General features: G+C 51.4%; 1 protein-coding gene across 5 annotated transcripts; it reads right to left on the minus strand.

Moving 5' to 3' along the window:
* Positions 1 to 426: 426 nt before the first annotated feature.
* Sidt2 (SID1 transmembrane family member 2) lies at positions 427 to 20,642 on the minus strand. Of its 5 annotated transcripts, XM_017802679.2 has the most exons (28): positions 19,965 to 20,638; positions 18,344 to 18,465; positions 17,914 to 18,078; positions 17,781 to 17,826; positions 17,278 to 17,379; positions 17,088 to 17,171; positions 13,788 to 13,887; positions 13,286 to 13,351; positions 11,994 to 12,087; positions 11,568 to 11,620; positions 11,203 to 11,214; positions 10,449 to 10,520; positions 10,179 to 10,250; positions 9,934 to 9,996; positions 9,068 to 9,186; positions 8,662 to 8,735; positions 8,505 to 8,571; positions 7,914 to 7,987; positions 7,655 to 7,778; positions 6,710 to 6,827; positions 6,147 to 6,283; positions 5,770 to 5,878; positions 5,481 to 5,557; positions 5,259 to 5,305; positions 4,902 to 5,007; positions 4,321 to 4,431; positions 1,930 to 2,043; positions 427 to 1,838 (listed from the first exon to the last, which is right to left on the minus strand). In XM_017802679.2, the coding sequence occupies exons 1-28, from the start codon at positions 20,142 to 20,144 to the stop codon at positions 1,776 to 1,778; spliced, it is 2,571 nt and encodes an 856-aa protein (XP_017658168.1). In that variant the 5' UTR covers positions 20,145 to 20,638; the 3' UTR covers positions 427 to 1,775. The 5 variants fall into 5 exon arrangements, 4 of the variants coding, with proteins under 4 accessions (XP_017658168.1, XP_008849149.1, XP_008849152.1 ...); XM_008850927.3 differs by lacking the exon at positions 9,934 to 9,996 and having other exon boundaries at positions 19,965 to 20,637; XM_008850930.3 differs by lacking the exon at positions 11,203 to 11,214 and having other exon boundaries at positions 19,965 to 20,144.
* Between the last annotated feature and the right edge of the window lie 226 nt (positions 20,643 to 20,868).

The following is a 20,868-nucleotide window of genomic DNA, read 5'->3' on the forward strand; positions in this document are numbered from 1 at the left end:
AATTTCTCTGCCCTTGGATCCTGCTTACTGTCTTTCTGATCATCCTTGATCACCTTCAAAACCCTGGCCTGCACGCTGTCTGCTCACCACAGCCACATTACAGGTACTGCCTGGGCCTCTGTCCTGGCTAGTCAAAAGAGAAGCTGGCCTGTATTTGGTGGGCAGGGGCAGGTACTATGTGCCAGGTGAGGGGTACCCCAGAGGGGAGAACACATGGCAAAGTCACTTTCAGTAGGCTGTGTGTGTCCAGCAGTGCGCGGCGCATAGCAGGCTCGTTGTAAATACTTACTGAACTAATGGGACTGAGAGAAGCCCTGGAGGAATCCCAATGTAACAGTGTACAGAGAAGGGCAGGCCAGAAGAGAAGGGACAAGGAGGCGCCTGCTGCATGCCCACATCTTCACCCAGGACAGGAGCAAACGAGAGTCCAGATCCCATCTGGTTGTGTCTTTATTGAATGAACCCATTCATAGAAAACAGAATCACAACCGTAGCATGGAAAGACAAAACGGAGCTCTGAAACAAAGCCCCAGACCCACCTCCTCTCCCCAGCCTGAAAGAGCTGTAAGAACAGATGGGGAAAATGAAACACATTCTGACCCCATCCCTGGTATTTGGAATGAGCCAGGCAGAGTGAAGGGGAGCCAAGGACCAGAGCGGCCAGGGTCCCAGAGCTGGGTAACTCCATGTAAACGCCAAGGCTCCTATGCCCTTGTGACTAACACAGAACTTGGCTAAACACTGGACAGAAACTCAGAAGCCAGCCCTGAGTCCTAGAGTGAGGCAGGGTCGGGGGCATACAAGGACTTGGCATGTCCCTCCCTTTCTAAGACAGGCACTGGGGCTCCGGCTCCTGGGGAGGAGGCAGGGTGAGGGGGACTGGGTGCATGACACCACTCCTCCTTTGCCTCCGGACATTCTTGGGCAGTGTCAATGGCACTGAAAGGCCCCAGCTGGGGCTTGGCAGGACTGAGGGTAAGGACTAGGATGGGTGAGTCGCAACTTCCCACCAACCCTGGTGCTGGCATCAGTCTGGTGGCTGGTGGGATGAGGAGGTGGTGACCTCTAAATTCAGCCTCCCAGATCAGAAAAGACTCCCAAACTGGGCTGACTTTCACTGCTAAGAGCCAGCCCTAAGCACAGGTCAGAGGAAGGAGGGTGGGACCCTAGGCCCTTTGCAGGCCTTAGCACCGAAAGCCTGGCACCAGTTGGTGAGCCCCCCCCAGTCTCATACCCACATCCATCCTGACCAGCCAGAGTAGGCAGTGATGGTAGCCAGGCACAGACCCAAAGAGAACAGGGGCCTGGGTGCTGGACAGAGAATCAGGGACCAGACTAGGGCCCTGGAGCAGAGCATGGAGAAAGAAAGGGCTCGGGGGAAGGGGAAAGATGGGTAGACTGCAAGGCATGAAATGGGGAGGGCATTGCCTTCCCTCCCTTGTCCTACACAGGGACAAATGGTAAGCTGATAGACAGATGGATGGACAGAGGTCCAGAGGGGGACTCAACACTGAGAAGAAAGCAGCAATTTGGCCAATGTTTAGGGAATCGGGAGCAGGCCCCCTCCACAGCAGAGGGCAACTGTAATTGTCAGAGGGCTCAGTGCCATCCTGTAACTGTCCTCAGCCAGGCCTGGGCTGGAATCTTACTGTCCCGCTGCCATCTAATGCTGAGCAGCACAGTTGGGACTCACACCCTCGGTGCTACAGTGGCACCGGGCAGGCATCGTAGAGGAGCTCAGGGCCCCAGGAGGTAAAGCATGAGTCCTGGCCCCGTTAGAAGACATAGATCTTGTCCCGCTGCACTGTATCCAAGTCATCATCCAATGTCAGCAACACCTAAGGGTGGACAGAAGGTCAGGCACACGGAAAGAGGCCTCTTCTGCCCCTACAAGCCCCTCTGCCCTTGGGCTAGGCACACTGAACATACCAGGAAGGACCCAAACATGGCAATTGAGGACAGGAAGTGCCAGATGTCGTGGTCATCAAAGAAGTCAAGGAGGATGCAGTCCCGGTTGTGTTCCCTCGACTCTGCTGGGGTTTTCTGGCAGGACAGAGAGAGCAGCCTAATGACTCTGCTCCAGTGAGGCCAGGGCCAGACCCACCTCCAACTCACTCCATGGCACCCCTAGCCCCTGGTAGTAAAGCACCCTGTTCTGACTCCTGCCTTGCCCTCAGTCCTCCATATTCAAGAAATGGCAGCCTTCTTGCAGACTTTTCAAGCTCACCGGCTTCAGATTTTCCCTTCTGACTCATCCTCTTTCCTCCTTCTCCTTCAGAGTCTTTTCTTTAGTTATGGGCAGGAGGCTGTGATTATGTGCAGAGGCCTTCTACTTAGAGAATCAGGTAGTCCCAGAAGCCCCAACTCACTCCTGTTCTGGACTTGGCTCTATTCTCAAATGACGTCAGGTTGGGTTTTCTCCAAAGTACTATAACCTGGCCATGGTGCTCACAGTTGACAGTAGCCATTACTATAACACTGTAGGTCCTCCCTTCTCTACCCACAGCCTCTATACCACAAACATGTTCTGATTCCATGTTCTGGAATAGTCTGTGTGCTGAGGCCATGGTCATGACCAAGACTTATCTGATCTCAGGGAGCTCAAGGTCTTTTCCAGCTCCTAAATCAGTGCATTCTTGCACCTCTAAAATTGCCTCGTTCATTCCAGACTCTGTATTATCACTTGGGTGACAGAACCTCAAAGCCACAGAGCTCCCCCATCCCTGAAACTTAATGGCCATGAGCCAAGCCTGCCACCTTCAGGAAGTGCTCCTGGACCTCCTAACAGAGATTCCCCTCCTCCTCTCTTCTGAATAGTACCCTACCTTGTATTTTTGTGTTTCATTTCAAATATAAACTCAGGGCTGAGGCTGTAGCTCAGTGGTAAAGTATGTATTTAACATGTGTATGGCCTGGTTTTGATTGTTGGCCTTAAAGAAGCAATAAACAGGACCTGGGGAGATGGCTCAGCAGGTTAAAAGCACTAGCTGTTCCTTCAGAGGACCTGGGTTTGATTCCCATCACCCACATGGTGACTAACAACTGCCTGTAATTCCAGTTCCTGGGGAATCCAACGACCTCTTCCTGCCTCTGTGGGCATTGCATGCGTGTGGTGCACTCACATACATGCAAGCAAAACACTCATAAATATAGATAAAAATAAATTAAAAAAAATTTTTAGAGGGCTGGAGAGATGGTCCAGTAGTTAAGAGCACTGGCTGTTCTTCGAGAAGACCCAGGTTTGATTCCCAGCACCCACATGGAGACTAACAAGTGTCTGAAACTCCAGCTCCAGGGAACCTGACCTCATCTTCTGGCCTTGCAGGCATTGCACACATGTGGTGCACTATATACATGCAGGCAAAACACTCATACACATTAAATTAAAAAACTAAATTAAGGGGTTGGTTGGGCTCAGTGGTTAAGAGCACTGACTGCTCTTATAGAAGACCTGGATTTGATTTCTAGCACCCACATGGTGGCTAACAACTGTTGGAAACTCCAGCTCCAGGGATCCCACAGCCTCTTCTGATCGCCACGGGCATTGCGCAACATGAGTGCACTAACATGTATGCAAGCAATACACTCATATACATAAAATAAAAATAATAATACTTTTTTTTTTTTGGTCTTTTTGAAACAGGGTCTCCCTGTAGCCCCAGCTGTCCTGGAACTCACTATGTAGACCAGGCTGGCCTTGAACTCACAGAGATCTGCCTGCCTCTGCCTCCCAAGTGCTGGGATTGAAGGCGTGCACTACCACGCCCAGCTTTTTTGGTATTTTTGAGACAGGGTCTCCTTGTGGCTCCAGCTGGCCTGGAGCTCACTCTGCAGACCAGGCTGGCCTTGAATTCACAGAGATCCACCTGCCTCTGCCTCCCAAGTGCTGGGATTTACCATACCCGGCTAAATTTTGTTTTTAAGAATAAATTTAAAAAATTTAAACCAAAAACCAAACCAAAACAAAACAAAAATCAGACATGAATTAACAGTATTTCTCTTGAACTAGCCTGTGAGTGTCTCATAGGCAGAGACCATGTCTGGTTTTATAGCCTGATGCATAGATAGGTATCCTCTGAGGTAGCAGAGACTGATGTCTCTGGCTTCAAACCCCAGGTACTAAACACTGGCTCTGTGTCCTGGGGCAAGTCACTTGACCTCTCTGAAACTCAGCTGCCCTTTAAGTAACAGGCCCCATACTTTCATGCTGACATGTTGAACAACAGGAGGATTCAAAAGAAAGCAGTTAGGAAAGGGTTAGCCCACCATGGAGAACCGGCTATGGGTCAGCTCACCACAAGCCTAGAGGTGATTACTTACTTGCCAGGTGCTGAGTCCCTGGAAGAAGAAGAAGAGTGCAAAGCCCCAGACCACGGAGGTGCAGATGATGCAGAGCAGTGGGATAAGCTTGATCCTCTCACCACTTCGGAGCTGGGGAGGGGACACCACTGTCAGACAAGCCTTCCTCATTTCCTCATCTGAGCCTCTCTGGGACTTACAAGACTCAGCCACTGAGCCCAACCAGGCCTCATGCTGGCAGCCTTGAGTCTTTACCCTGACGTTCACCTCAGCTAGGTGCTCATGTGCCCAGAGTTGTGTGTCAGCAAAGGCAGTAGCAAGGACTCCCTCCCTCATGCTGGATCTAGAGGGCCACTGGGAGGCACCTGTCCTCAGAAGGGCAAGCTCACCACAGGTTCAGTGAGCATAGGATGGTGGCAGAGTGACTGCTTAGGAAGTGGCTACCAAGAGCACATGTAAGAGACTCTCCCAAGTCACCCTCCTAAATCTAAACCTCACTGACATAGACAAGATGGGCAGAAAGGCTCCTTTCCCTCAGTACCCCCTCCATCCCCACAAAGCAGAGCAGCTGACCTGAGGCAGATCAGCCCTTTCCCACTCACCTTCATAATAATGTAGAAGGCAAAGTAAAGCAGCAGGTTGCAGATGCCAATGGCCAGTAAGTAGGAGGCGAAGTCATTGGGGCGCATGATGAGTCCATAGGCGGCCCTGCAAGAGGGAGTAATGCTGGGGAGTCAGGGAGGGCAGCAGCAGAGGGCCTTGCCCATGTCCTCACCCCACCATTATTTATCATTTTGCTAGGCTAGGTTCAGAGGCCCACAGAAGTCCAAAGGCCAACACCTCTCTCCTGAGCCCCCAATGTTTCACAAAGTTGTCCACAGCCCATAAGTCAGTCAGTGGCTGACCATGTCCCCAGCTGACTCTCCACCCAGGCCACCATAGCCAATGGCCATACTCACAGAGACCAGTTGATAATGTTGCCCATGACCAGAAGTACCATGCGGTCCTAGGGGAAAGCAGAGACACAAGGACTGAGAGGGGCAAGAGAGACAGGAAGATAAATGGCAGAAGGCCCAAGTCAGCTGGTCCTCGCCCTACCCTGGGATCCCTGCTACACCTCTTTGTCCACATAGGAAAGAGGGGAGATGGAGGAGGAAGGGACTGGGGAGCTGGGCAGGTACCACATAGAGGGGCCCACTGCACTGCCGGATGCAGTCTGTGTACAGCACGTGGAGGATGCGGCGGAAGATCCCCGAGTCTGCAATGAGAAGAGCATGGCACTGAAAGGCACGGCTCCTCCTTCTTTGCTGAGAGGAGTCAGAGCCTTCAGGGGGTGTGCTCCTTTAGGGCACCAGTGAAAGAACAGAAGCCAAGGGTCCCCTGTGTGTCCAGGTCCCAAAGGCCACTAACTCCTCATCCTAGGGTGTCCTCCATCCCCTTTCACACACCCTGCCCTGGGCATGCCCTCACCCAGCTTCCAGCGGCCCATGTAATAGAGCTGTGTGCTGAGGAGCAGGGTGGAAATGATGTGGATGATGGAGAAGACGATCCAGAAGGCTGTATTCCCTTTGCCAAAGACCTGTGTGGAAACCCCCAGGCAGGGGGTGAGGAGGTGCTGAGTGCAGCAGTTCCCGTGCTCTCCCATGCCCATCGTCACTGGGGCTGGCTGTTTGGCCAGGTTGAGATCATACTGGGACCCAGAAAGGCCCTGAGGGAAGGGGTGGGATCTCTCCTGCAGTAGGAGGAAAGGATGTATGCACACACCCATGTGTGAACATGCATGCACGCCCATGTGTGAACGTGCATGCACCTTTCCTATGGGGTGCGTGGAGTGGGTCAGGCCTCACCACGCCCAGCACGGAGAAGAAGATGACGATGGCCAAGCAGGCATAGGCGCTATAGGCGCTGGCGTTGATATCTGGATGCCGCTTTTGGTAGAGCTTCAACATGCAGAGGCCAGCAATCATGTACATGAAAGAGGTGTCTGGGTGGGGACAGGGTATGAGCTGCTGAGACATCTTTGGAGACTCCACACAGAACTCCCAGTCCCAACAAAGAGTCAAGAGAGCCCCAGCACCTTGGATGGCCATGAGCAAGCCGGTACATGGTTGGTGCTTTAGTGCTAGCCCCTTAACTGTCCCCAACACACTATCACTTGTTACCCAGAGTCTGTTGCTCCCTGAGGTTAAGGATGACTTAGTTTGAGGGTCTTAGTCTATAACCACTCTGAGGTCAAGGAGTGTTTCCTGAGGATTTTGTCTTCTCAGAGTTTCTGCAAGAAAACCTGGACAGATGGCTAACTTCTAAAGGGGAGCTGTGCTCTCAGAGGCATCAAACCTTGGTGCTCCCGACCAGCTGGGTGACCTGGGTGGAAGAGGGCTCAGCCAGCCACCAAGGAAACAGTACTTACCAAACTGGAAGTTGGTGTAGTTGGGGCAGACATGGTAGCAGGCACTAAGCAGTCCCTCCATCATCAGTGCTGTGCCCATGGCATAGAATAGACCAAAGTGTTTGGGGATTCCACACTCCTGTGAGGAGAGAGGGAAGGGAGACAGGTGGGAGGTGAGGCGGGAAGAGAAAGGCCCTGAGAGAGGGAGTCCTCAGGGGAGTGATGGAGGAAAAGGGATAGGATGTGTGGTGGTGGGTATGCAAACCTGGACAGAGAGGACTGGACAAGGTACACATGACAAGGATACCTGGACTGGGTTGGGCAGGGGTAGGGCAGTGTAGAGTTGGACAGAGCAGAGCAGGATAGGCCTGGGCAAACCTGGGCAGGGCAGGGCAGACCTGGGCAGGGCAGGGCAGGGCAGATCTGGGCAGGGCAGGGCAGGGTAGTATAGGCCTGGGCAGGGCAGGGCAGGGCAGATCTGGGCAGGGCAGGGCAGGGCAGGGTAGTATAGGCCTGGGCAGGGCAGGGCATGGTAAAGCTAGGCAGAGCAGACCTAGGCAGGGTAAGGCAGGGCAGGGCGGATCTGGGCAGGGCAGGGCAGGGTAGTATAGGCCTGGGCAGGGCAGGGCATGGTAAAGCTAGGCAGAGCAGACCTAGGCAGGGTAAGGCAGGGCAGGGCAGGACATGGAAAGCTAGGCAGAGCAGACCTAGGCAGGGTAAGGCAGGGCAGATGTAGATAGGGCAGACCTAGGCAGGGTAGGGCAGGGAAGGGCAGGGCAGATGTGGGCAAGGCAGACCTGGGCAGGATAGAACAGAGCAAGGTAGGCAGTACAGAGTACAGCAGGGCACAGCTGGGTTGGGCAGAGCAGAGTTGGGATGGGCAAGGCTATCCTTGCCAGAGCTGAGGCCTGGGTGTGTGCTGGGATAGGTGGGGCCTTGATCTCTGCAGGCACAGAGCTCACTCACCAGGGCATAGAGGTCATTGCGTAGCAGGGCCCGGTTGTGATTGATCTCACGCTGCAGGATGATGAGCAGGAAGAGCAAGCCCAGCAGGATGTACCCCAGGTTGCTGAGGATGTTGTTGAAGGCGCTAGAAGGGACAAGACAAGGCACTTAGCCTTATGTCCTTCTCTTTCCTCGATCCAGCAGACTTCAAAGAGCCCCACCCTGTGCTAGTCAGTGCTGTCTACTTTACCCATACCTGGGCCTCTAGCACAATGCCCACCTGAGGTTGCCCAGTGGGTGGGCACAGAGGAAGTTGTAGTAGCAGATGTCCTGGTTGCCTGTGACATTTACCACCTGCAGCAGGAGTGGGGGCAGGGAGCAGAGCTGTTATCATGCTGACTCAGCATGGAGCCCACACCACAACACCTGGGCCCAACTGTCAAAAAAAAAAAAAAATGAGTAGCACCAGCGGGGCTAAGGTTACACACAGGTGCTCCTTTCACAGAGTCGGGGGCTCAGGTGGCACAAATGTCATTCCCCTCTTTACCCCAAGGCATGACCCTGACAAGTTCCTGCCCCAAAGTAGACAAAGAGGAAGGGAAACCAACACTGGGAAGTTCCATGACCTCTGTTTCTTAAACCCACCCCAGCAATTTATGTTGTCCCCATTCTACAGATGAAGAAACAAAAGCTCAGGCACCCAATGCTGACAGTTAAGGCAGAAGTGGGATTTGAAAGTTGGTCCCATGACCTCTGACTGCAGAGTTCTCTGCAGAGTTCCTGTCTGGGTGGCTCTGCAGGGTGGGGCCAAGTGACAGATTGAAATGCACCAGCACTGGCCCCCTCACTGCACCAGCCTTGGCCCTCTCACCGTCTGATAGGTGATCACCAGCTGCACCACAGGAAGGGCATAGAAGACCGCAATGGTGGCAATGTTCCTGAGGAGTGGGAGGGCAGGGAGGAGGTGAGCAGGACAGAGAAACGGCCCTGCAGAGTAACAAGAGTCCCTGCCTGTGCAGCCCACTCACCAGAAGTAGATCTGGTACTTCTTCCGCAGAACACGTTTGTCCTTCCGTGCCAAGTCAGCCACGCAGAGGTATTGCTGGGGAGGGGTGGGAGTGAGCCTCACTTACCCACCACCTGGGAGAACCCCTGCCACTCAGATTAGGGGTAGATAAGACTGCAGACAAGCCAGAATCCACTGGGCAAGGTTCTGGGCCTCCCTACTTCTGTGGCTAATTGGGCAAAGAAGGTTTGGCCAATCATTTCGGAAGGGACTGGAGGTCAAGCAAACCAGCTTGACAGGAAATTGACCCTGGGAATCTATTCTATCTGTTCTTCTGCTTGCCTACTGCATCACAGAGGGTGGGACCTGAACACAAGAGTTCCTTCCTCCAGAAACCCCTGACCAGGGCCAGGCTGTGCATGTCAGACCTTGGTGCGAATGACATTCTTGTCTGAATCAATGTCAGTCAATGTGTCATAGTCATCCTCTTCCACGGAGCTCATGGAGTCCAGTCGTGGCCGAGTCCCCACTGGGTCAAAGGGGCGGTCTAGGAAGGGCAGATGAAAAGAGTTTGGGGCTGGTGAGACCAAACACCAGGTCTGCTCCCACCCATTCGAAGCAACTGTCAAAATTACTTGACACAGGGGAAGAAGCCAATTGTGGGCCAGGGCTCAGAGCAGCAGGGCAGGTGTTCCTAAGTCAGGGGGACAAGGTGGAGCTCTGCAAGAAGCCACTAAATGAGGATGGCTCTGGCTTAGCTCCACTCCTGGCTCAGCTCCCCAAGTTAGGGCTTCCCAACCCTAAATGGACCCCAGAAACAAGCAATAGGATTCAGCTTGGCCAGTCATGCACAGATTAGAAGGTGCCCAGTCCTGTGGGTTCTGAGAAGACATGCCTTGGCCGCCCCTGGATTAAAGTCCCAATGGGCCTGGCATATAGGCAGGGGCTTGGGAAGAACATCCTTCCTATCTTCTGTCTTCTACTTTCAGAAGCTTCCTGTCACCTTCCCTGGCCAAAGCCCCCAAAAGGCCAAAAGGTGCCCCCCAGGCCTGGGATCCCTTAGCCAGCAGGCCAGGAAGGGAGGATGCTGGCAAGAAGACAGCAAGCTAGGACATCTGACCCAGGGAGCCAGTGCCTGCCTATCTCAGAAGACACACAAGCTGGCATTGGTGGCACTCAACAGGGAAGCCATGCACCAAGCATCTTTCTGGCCCCAGAACTGGCTGGCTCCATTGACCAACCATCCTGGCAGGAACTGATTGGCAGGGCAGCCCTACCCCCTCCCTACATCTACCCATGGCAATGCACAGCTGCCGCATCTGGCCAGAGGGAAGGCGCCGCTTGAACTGGTCGTGCCCTTCAAAGGAAAGGGAAAGTTATGGGGGAACTGAGGCCAAGGAGAAAAGAAAGGAGGAAAGGGGCAGAACAGCAGCCCTTCCCTGGTTCCAGCATCTGGCAGAAGAGTCAACTGCCCACCAGGACATTTCACCCAGCCAACAGTATCCCTGCACCACATGCCCTGCTTCTTGGCCCACTCACCCTGGTAACTGTAAGAGAGGTCCCCTGAACCTGTGCTGTCAACCAACCCATCGGTAGATCCGGAACCATTCTCTGCAGCAAAGAGTAAGTGGTGAGGCAGGTGGGAGTGACTTCAGGGCAGAAGACACTGAATCTGTCCCTAGAGACCTCTAAGTAGCTTCAAGGACATGGGTACCAGAGGCCTGCAGCCACTCCACTACCTCAGAGGCAGCAGCCGAAGGAGACATGGGCTGGGCATGGGCAAGCACAGTCTCTGACTTTGACACGTACCAAAGGAGCCATAGTTGTAACCCTCATAAGGGGTGCTGCCAGGAAAGGAATTGGCCAAGACCCGAGGATGACCTGCAATGAGAAGTCAAAGTCCCCTTAGACCTGGAAGCAAAGAGAGGCCTAAAGTCAGGGGAAGAGAAAGAAGAATCCAGAGAGGGCAGCCACAGAGGGGCCAGGCCAGCAGCAAAGAGAGCACACCTCCCGAAAGCCCCACCACCATGGGCCATTCCAAGGAGACACGTACCACTCTGTGTCCTCCCAAAAGAGAAGACAAGCTGGACGTGGTGGCTTGTGTCTGTAATCCCAGCATTTGCTAGGCTAAGACAGGACTGTTTTGTGTTTAAGGCCAACCTGGGCTACTTACTGAGTTTCAAGCTACCCTGGACTAGAAAATGAGACCCTGTCTCAAATAAATAAATAGCTGGGCATGGTGGCACATGCCTTTAATCCCAATACTGGAGAGGCAGAAGCAGGCAGATCTCTGTGAGATTGAGGCCAGCCTGGTTTACATAGCAAGTTCTAGGCCAGCTGGGGCTACAGGGAGACTATCTCAAAAAAAAAAAAAATTAAATAAATAAGTAAAATAAATAATAAAAGAAAAAAGGAGAGAGGACAATTAAGGAAATGATGTATCTAAGAATCTAAGACACCAGTAGCAAGGAAGATGACACTGGATGCCTAGGTCCCCAGACTACCCTTATACTTCACCTCCCACCCAACAGCAGCTCCTCTGCCCACAGCACCTGGAGCTTACCAAGGAGAGAAGCTGAGAGAGGTCCAAGTAGGAGGGAGGGCAGAGAGAGAAGTGATGGAAGAAAGGGAGAGAGAAGGGAAGGTTAAAAACCCCAGGTATGGAGCTGCACTGCCTACACAGACCAGCAGCGTTAGCTAGACAACCAAGACAGACCTCAGAAGAGCTTTCAGGAGTCCATGGAGAGGCGATCCAAGACCCCAGGCTGTTTCCCCTTGTGGAATGTTACTCCTAGTCTGAACATAAAAAACCACCAGCCCTCCTTCTTGTGACCCTTCTCCTTCCCAAACACTAAGCAGCTCCCCTTTCCAAACCCCTGTTCCCTACCCTCCCAACAGTTCTATCCACCCCCTGCTCCCTGGAGATACCACTTTCTGGGCAGGCTCGGTCTATGGCCACCAGCAGGGTCTTCTTCCTCTGCCTGCAGGGATAGAATTCAGATGATACTCAGTTGAGGTAGGATGAGGACCTCTTCCCAGGCTAGGCTAATCTTCTATCTTCTCTACACATTCTGATCTCTATAACCCTGTCTTCCACCCTTGAATCTTGGATTTCTCTCAGACTAGGGAGCAATGAGGTTGTCTCCCAGCTTGGAGACGATCGATGGGATGTGCTGGTTTCTAGAGAAGTGGACCATGGACCACACATACCAACAAGTACCTGCCTTGCTATGCCTGGAGGACAGTTAGCTGCAAGATCACTCTGAACTAGCTTAGATCCCACCCTGTTATCTCCCTGAGACCCTCTGCCCAACCCACACCAGAGTAGGGGATGGCTCAGCAGTTTCACCTCACCTCCAGTTCTCCCAACAGGCCAGGAGCAAGGTCAGCAGGTAGAAGGAGAAAAATATGGCCAGGCAAAAGAGCATCCCACCAACATAGGCCTCAGCTATGAGGAGAGAAGAAGGAAGGTGAGCAAAGCAAGATTGTGGCAACCCTTCCCACACCACTCACCCAGTAGGTACCCAGGGACCTCTGTGATAATCTAGCTCCTCCTTCCCCAAACGCAATGTCCAGCCAGTATGAATACCTGCCCACCACCTAATACACCAAACTCTGGCGCGATCCCATCTGCTCATGTACTTCCTAGAACTTCCTCTCCTGCGTCTCGAAAACTTTATGTTGGCTTAGCCTGTTTCTCAAGACAGGGTCTCCCTATAGCCCCATTTGGCCTGGAACTTGGTATGTACACCATGCTGGCCTCAATCACAGAGAGATCTGCCTGCCTCTGAGTGCTAGGGTTAAAGATGCGCACCACTGCTCCTGCCCCTTAACCTTTAAACCACAGTTCAGGGACTATACCCTCCACGTGGCCTTCTCTGTCCTATATTCCCACAGTGACATGTCCTTTGGTCAGCATAGCACTTCACATCCTGTAGAGCTCTCCAGGCCCCTTCCCCAAAAGCTTCCTAAGAGGTGCAGCCCCAGTGCTAACCACGGCTCAATAAACCACACAGGAGAGGCAGCTTCCCCTCCTACCACAGTCCCTTATGCTTTTCTTTGGGTTTGTTTTTATTTATTTATTTAATTAATTAATTTAAGTGTATGTTGGTTTGTTTTTGTTTTTGAGACAAGGTCTCATGCCCAAGCTGGCCTCAAACTCATGACAGAGCCAAGGATGACCTTGAATTATCAATCTTCCTGCCTCTACCTCCTAGCTGCTGGGATTAGAAAAGCATGTATGGTTCAATAATAAAAAAAAACTCAATAATAATCATCACTGAGCACTGATGAGGTGCCATGTACTCTGCTCTAATTCTGTATTAAGCTTCATAACTGAGGACGTCAATGAACAGAATTTGTTGCTTCTGTCACAGACAGGGGAACTGACAGATTCTACTGCTAAGCAGACAAGAGTAAGTGAGAAGGCACTCTTGGTTTGGTCATGGACTCTGCCCCATAATACACTGGGGCCCACCTTCTGACTTTCCCCCAACTGAAGCCTACTGAGAACACTTCTCCTCACCCCAGCAGCCCACTTGGGCAGGAGGTCCTCATCTCCCTTCCAGTTCAGAAAACACCTGCTTCCCCCCAGGTCTAAGAACCAGGCAGCCTTGTCTACCCTACCCAGGCACTCATACACTTACATGTGACAGCTTCAGAGACCAGGACTGACAGAGTTTTCTGACGATGCCCTTGATCGACGGGTTCATCTGGAAATAAAATGTCAAAGTGGGGGCTAGAAAAATGGCTCAGTAGTTAACACCTACTGTTCTTGCAGAGGACCCCAGTTTGGTTCCCAGCATTCACATAGCGACTCACAACTGCATGTAATTGCAATTTCAGGGGATCTGATGTCCCTCTTCTGGCCTCTGTAGGTGATGCACACATGTGGTACACTTACATGCAGGCAAAACACTCATATGCGTATAATACAAATAAAATTTTCTTCAAATGTCAAAGTGGTAAAGAAGTGATTGCCAAAATAAAGAAGCAATTACCTGGAGCTTAGAATTTGTGGGACCAGTCCTTGGAAAGTCTGGGGCCCCAAACTCATGTTCCATCAGCTCCACCAATTGCCACATAGGCTCTTTTACCTTCTGGAAACCACAAAGCCTGGCCTGTTCCAAGCCAGCATACAAAACATACCTTCTACAAAAGGGTAGAAGGGCAAAGATCCCCCGCAAGCCTGGTCCTCAGTCTTCACCACCACTACCACGTAAAAGCTGTTGCTAGGGAAGTCTTTGCGCTGTAAGATGAGGAGGATAAAAATGGTGATGGACCATTGTTATCTTTCTGAATATGTATTTGGATCATATACTGTGTAAAGCTCTTTACGTATACAATGGTAGAGCTCCTGCCTAGCACACGAGAGGCACTGGATTAGACCCTCAGCACCACACACTTAATCATCACATCCCCCATTTCCTTTTGCGGTGCTGAGGGTCTAATCCAGTGTCTCTCATGTGCTAGGCAGGAGCTCTACCACTAAGCTAACTCTGCAGGAGTATTATCATCTTTGTCGGACAGACCATGAGACATTAGCTTAGGGTCACAGTGATTATATGACTCTAGAGCTCAAATCCCATACCCACACTACAGCCAGGTGAGTACATGAGCATGTGTCCCATGTGGGCCATCCTTTTATAGGCTGGGCACCAGCCAGAAGAGATGGTTGCACTCACATATACCAGAGACCCCAAAGCCACAGGAACTAGAGGACTGAAGGGTCCTGTAACTGAATGTGGGGGTGGTAAAAAACTAGGCAACTGTAAAAGGTTTCTGAACGTACAACAACCAAGTATTAGCTCAAAAGTAAAAGTGTAATGAATCTAAGGTGTTTCTAAGAGCACTTGTCCATGTTGTATCATATGACCTAACTAAACACACATATGTGCACTTTGTACCGTGCATGTTGTGTCACCTGGTAATGCCAAGTGACACTGTCTGAGACATCTCCACTCAGATTCCAAACTATTGTATGCTATCACCTGCAGTTTTTCTGTCATACAAACCCAGTTTTCTACTCTTACAGAAAACTATAGTTACAGAAAAAAAAAGACTTCTTATATTTTCCTAATATCATTCCTCAGCATGTAAATAGCAAATTAGTACATCTGTGGGTTGGACTGTATTAGAATGTTTAATTTAAAATACTTTACTATTTTTATGTGTATGCGTGTATTGCCTACATGTAGGTAAGTGCGCCCGTGTCATGCAATGCCCTCAGAGGACAGAAGAGGCTGTCGGATCCCCTGGGACTGGAGTTATGGACAGTTTTTAGCTGCCATGTGGTGCTGGGATTCAAACCCGGGTCTTCTGCAAGAACAGTCAGTGTTCTTAACTGCTGAGCCATCTCTCCAGCCCCTAGAATGTTTAATTTAAAAAATTGCTGTTTGGGGGCAGTTAAGAGCACTTGTTGCTCTTCCATTCCCAGCAATGATGTCAGTGTTCACAACAGCCTTTTACTCTAGCTCCTGGGGGATCTGATGCTTTGGACTCTACAGGCACCTGCGCTCACATACATATGCCCACACGTAGACGCACACATATACATGTAATTAAAAATAAAATATTTTTTTTTTCCTTGGGTGGAGGGCAGGAGGTGGAAAAAGAAAAAGGTGTCGGTCCCCACCCCTCAGGAAGGGGAAAGGCCACGCCACCGAGGACCGGGGAAGCCCCTCTTCTCAGCCCTCCACACCCCAACGGCGACACCACGGGGCGGTGGAACATGCGCCCAGGTCGGGTGAGTATAGCAAGACCCGCAATACGCCGCCTTGGCTTGGCCAAAATAAAATCTTTTCTAAGAGTACCTGACTTAAAAAAATTCGCAGTTTTGAATTGCTGGTTTGAATTTCATTTTAAAAAATTACTTACTGAATTTTGACTTGAGTGGGATTGGGATAGAACTCCCAATCATTTCTGAAATAGTCCAAATATATTTCTGACATTTTGTATTTATTCAAAGTGGCATTTCCAGCACTGACAATTATAAAATCAAAATATTGGCTCTTGAGTTAATCTCACTCAGAGTCTGCTGCTCTCTTACACTGTATCTGGTCTGTACTTTTCTTTACTTCTGAATAAAATCTCTTGCTATGGGATTGGAGACATGGCTCAGCAGCTAAGAGCACTGGTTTCTCTTGCAGAGAACCTGAGTTCGATTACCAGCACCCACATAGTGGCCAACAGGTCTGTAACTCCAGTTCCAGGGGCTCCGATGCTCTCTTCTGACCTCTACCAGGCATTGCAAACATACAGGCAATATACTCACACATAAGATAAGGATAATAAATAAAATTAAAAAAAAAAATCTCTTGCTACTTTAAAAAATACAAAATCAAGCTGGGCATGGTGGCACACACCTTTAGTCCCAGCACTCAGAAGGCAGAGGCAGGTGGATCTCTGTGAGTTCGAGGCCAGCCTGGTCTACATAGTGAGTTCAGGTCAGCTGGGACTACAGAGAGACCCTGTCTCAAAAAGACAACAGAAAAAAAAAAAAAAAATCAAAGGTCAGAGAGATGGCTCAGTGAGTAAAGGCACTAGCTGCCAAGACTGACAACCTAAGTTCAATCCCCAGAACCCACATGACAGAAGGAGAGAACTGATTCCACAATGTTGTCCTCTAACCTCCACATGCTGATTGTGGTAAGTGCACTTCCTTACCTTCTCCCATACTAAAGAAAAGAAAAAAAGTCAAAATATTAACTCGGGAAAACACTGAAGATATTTTGTGTCTTCTAATATCAAACCTCCAGCTAAGATTTAGTTCCTTACATTTAAAAATAAACAATTCATTTCACTAACATGCAATTTTATTTTTGTATTTAATAGATGGTAAAATTATATGCATACAGGAGAATTATTTTAAAATAAATTGTTAAATTTTTATTACTATGATTATTATTAATGGGAGGTGGGGGGCCATGAGTGCTATGAGACATGAGGAGGGCAGAAGGTAACTCTGAAAAGTCAGTTCTCTCCTTCCACCTGTATGTGGGTTCCAGAGATCAAACCAGATCGCTAGGCTTGCACAGCGTCTTTACTCACGCAGTCATCTTGCTGGCCCCATCTGAGAAAACTTCTTTATGATGTACTATCGGTAAATGCTTTTTTTATATATACTTATATACCTGGGGTTGTATAAAAATTTCTTAGGCACAAAGAGGTCATAGTTGGAAAAGTTTAAGAAGCCCTTGTGCATGTGTTTACTCCGGTACTCAGGAGGCAGAGATAGGTGGGTCTCTGTGAGTTCAAGGCCAGCTTGGTTTACATAGTGAGCTCCAGGCCAGCCGGGGCTACAAGGAGATCCTGTCTCAAAAAGCCAAAAAAAAAAGAAGCCCTTGTGTAGGGTAGGAAAGAGACAGACAGAAAAGTGCAGGGTGTGGTGGTAAGTCACCCAGCTTATCAGCCAGCCACATCTCCTAGAGGGCCATGCACATTTCCTACCTGCACAGTGATGGCTGCCTTCTTAGTCATAGTCTGGTACATGCCAATGAAGGCTACGTTGTTGTCTAGATCATAGACAGGGCACTAGAGAGGAAGAGAAAGAAAGGCAGATGGATGGAGAACTCAGGCCTGTCCCCTTTCTTTAATGCCACTACTAGTCACTGGCAGAATAAAAGGACAGGCAGCTTACTAGGACATCCTGAATGGAGATGACTGAGCAGGGGAAGGCCTTGCTGGAGGTCACCTTGACAATTACAGAGTCCACTCCATCAGGAAACTCATACTTGAAGTACTAAGAACACAGAAAGGGCAGGGAGAGTGCCACCTCACCAGCATGTTCTCTCTGCCTCTCTAGAGAGGGCAATAGTCTCCCATAAGCTGGGTCCCTGAATCTTCTCGTGTTGGGTAGTGGAGGCAATCTGGTGAAAAGACCTTGACCATGAGGTGCCCACTCACTGTTTTCCATCACTTTTAACCTCAGCTGCACACGCAGGACAGTGCCTGAGAGGTAGAGTAGGAAAGACAGCAACCAGACCTGTTTCACTGTCCCTGTTACAGTGTCTCTGGCTGTCTGCCCCTCACCAGAGGCCAGAGCTCCTGCTTCCAAATATTCCCCCGACAGAGATTGAAACGACTTGCTAACCACTCTTGCCCTCACATTCAAAGCCTCCCAACTTCGACAGGGGCTTTTACCTGGGGCTGGGCTGCAGTGGTATTGAAGGTAAACTGCTCCCCGGTCCTACAAGACAAAGAACAATCCCACAGTCATTCCCAGGGCTTGGAAAGGATGCCAGGCTCCCTGGTCTCCTCACTCTACCCTACAGACCTCAGCACAAAGTTGTCCACCCGGTTGACTTGGAGCTGGTAAGTGGTATTGACTGATGACAGAGTCGACACGTCCACATAGAAGAACTGGATCTCAGACTCATTCTTGGTGGGAGGCTGACATAGTGTTCGTTCAACCTTTTGGTAGAGGTACTTGCGCTGATATCTATGGTCCAAGACAGAGAGGGTGTGACTATAATCCCAGCCAGCCTGCCATTACAGAGAAATAAGGCTCTGATTCTTCCTAACATGCCCTCACACTTCCCAAGTCCTAGGTTGAGAACATCCAAGCCTGCAGACTTGGCCCTTAAGCTATTGACTGACTTGTGGGCTCAGGGAGAGGGGAGGAAAAACAGGAGGAGCTCCTGGGTGAGGCTCCCAACAAGGCCTGGCCTAGGCCATCCCTCCCCTCATCCCCAGATCCTACTCACAGCCCTCGCAGGATTAGGGGCACCTGGAAGGACACCACAGCCTCCTTTTGGCGGACAACGAACAGCAAAGGCGCCCCCTTCTGCTTGTTCAAGACATTCACTGAGACTCGTACACCCTCAGTCTGCGGAAGACAAGAAGTGCTCCTACTCAAACTCTGCCCCACTGTCTCTCAAATACATTGCTCCAAAGACTCTAAGTCCTGCCTTCCACCACCCATCCTGGTCAGCTGGGATGCCATCTATGTCTAGTCCTTCTACAGGAGCAAGCCTCATCTCCAGGAGGGGATGGAGCTGAGGGACATGAAGCTTCAGGGAGGTCCCTCATGGAGATGACACAGGTTTGTGGAGTAACACAGACTTCAGGAGGCTCCAGGATAGCCCTTGTGCTACCCATGTACACACATGTACACGCACATACATGTGCCTACGTATAGACACACAGGAAAGAGAGAGCAAAACATGTCTACAGTTTTCTTCCTTGTGAACTACGAAACCAGCAAGAAGCTCCGGTTCAACAACTAATGTGGAGGCCACAGCCTGGTGGGATGGGGGGAGGGGAATGATTCCAACAGTGTTGAAATCAGTTGTATTCCTAGTTCAGACGAAGGAGCAGGCTGTGTTGTTACTTCACACCTGAACCTCAATATCCCCCATTAGGAAATCACATGCCCACCCTTCGCTGTGGAAGAAGCTATACCAGCAGTGGGAGTTCAAAAATAAATAAGTAAACCCTGGGAATGTTTGTTACTGAGCTGCTGAAACCAAGCTTTGGGGTAGCATTTCTCAAAGATGCCACCACTGTGGGGTGACCAGAAATGTTACATGTGGGACCAAAGGAATAAAGACTAGAGAGGAAACTAATGGTAGCAGATTCTGCCTTGCCAGAAACCAAATCCCTCACTATCCTGAAGAAAACCCCAGATTCCTCATTTTCAACCCCACAGCTTCTGAATCAATCCAAATCTGGCCATGGAGAAAGCACAAGGCTAGGCAGGAGGTCACAGGACCTGCCTATAAGAATTCCCTCAGGCTGCAGTGTGCCTGGACCCTACACTTCCCAGATCTGGCTAAGCCATGTTCAACTTTCACTACTGGGGAGAAATGAGCAAGAAGTCAGAGAGAACTGTGCATGGGGAACAAACTCCCCTTTCTCTTTCCAACTTGTAGTTGGCCTTATCTCTGTCAACTTCCAAGGCCAAGTCAGCTTTCAGGCTTTCGGCGCTGGGACGTCTGCCTCCATCTCCCTCAGGATTGTGACTGTAACTTGTCTGAGCCCAGCCTTTCAGTTCTGGGCTGGCCCCATCTCGTGGAGTTGTCTGGGCAAGCCCAGAAGCCTGCTTCCCTCGCACCCAGACCTCACACAGCTGTCGCGTTCTGAGGGTCAGGGGAGGGAACAGGCCAGAGGGAATAGGGTTACAGCTGGTGGAAGGGAAGATGGGAGTGAGACCCCTTCCCAAACAGCCCAGTTGGGGCTTCGAGAAACTGAGGAAGGACTGGTGAACTGACTCCAGAGTGCTCAGGGGACCCCTGAAAAGGCAGGGGAGTGGCAGAGCCACTCTGCGCTGGTTTGCTCACCCTCTCTCCACCAGCTCTCCATCCCAGGCCCAATCCCAGTTCTCACCCGGTTGCGGGTCACAGTGTGGTTGAAGGTGTAGATGTTGACCAACTCGCTGTTGACCTCATCCACGTAGAGGTGCTCAAACTCCGCGTCTTTCTGCGAGACGTTTTTGGGCCCCAGTACTCCCAGATGGGAGTCGACCGCAGCCACCAAGAGCACCCAGAGCAAGCCCAGAGCGAACATGGCCCCGGCACGGCAGCGGTGGTGGCAGGGGTTGGGGCTGCGGCGACAGGCGACAGGACACCTCCGGGACGGGCTGCGCCTGCAGCTTCCAGCATCTCACCAAGACCAGAACTTTAACCCCGGCCCGAGATTAGGAAACGTCCCCTCCCTGCACCCGCGGGGCGCTCCCGGGGCCCCGGGGGGAGGGGACGCAGGGGAGGGGGCTGCACGCAGGGACCCCGGCTCGCGTGGGCAGAACGCACAGTGACCCTGCAGCCCCCGCCAGGCCTGGTGCACCAGGGGCGGCTGGCGGCCGGGAGCCGGAGCCGCGGGCGAGGCGGAGGAGCGGCTGGCGGGGCGGCCGCAGGGCCGGGCAGGCCGGACCGGCTGGGTGGTCGTGACCCCGCGGCCGGCGGGCCCGCGAGTTTCCGGGGACGCGGGCCCTTTAAGGGCGGGCGGACGCAGCGCCGCGGAGCTCGGAACTCTGGAAAGTGAGCGACAGCGCGCGGCGGTAAACAGCAGGGCTGCCGGCCCGCCCGCTGACGTCAGGGGAAACTGACACGTATTTAAAGGGCCAGGTCCGGGATTGGTGTTTAAAGGGGCAGTAGCCCTCCGGCTGCTGGGGCTGGCTCAGACACCCTCCACTGGCTCCAACCCAGGGCAGGCGCCGCGTGTCCCGGTCTCTGAAAACCTACGTTGGAATCAGCGGATCTTTATACGAAGGGTCTCTAAGTGTTAGATTCTT

Source organism: Nannospalax galili, unplaced genomic scaffold, assembly GCF_000622305.1.
Source record: "Nannospalax galili isolate Female #2095 unplaced genomic scaffold, S.galili_v1.0 scaffold265, whole genome shotgun sequence".
NCBI lineage: Eukaryota > Metazoa > Chordata > Mammalia > Rodentia > Spalacidae > Nannospalax > Nannospalax galili.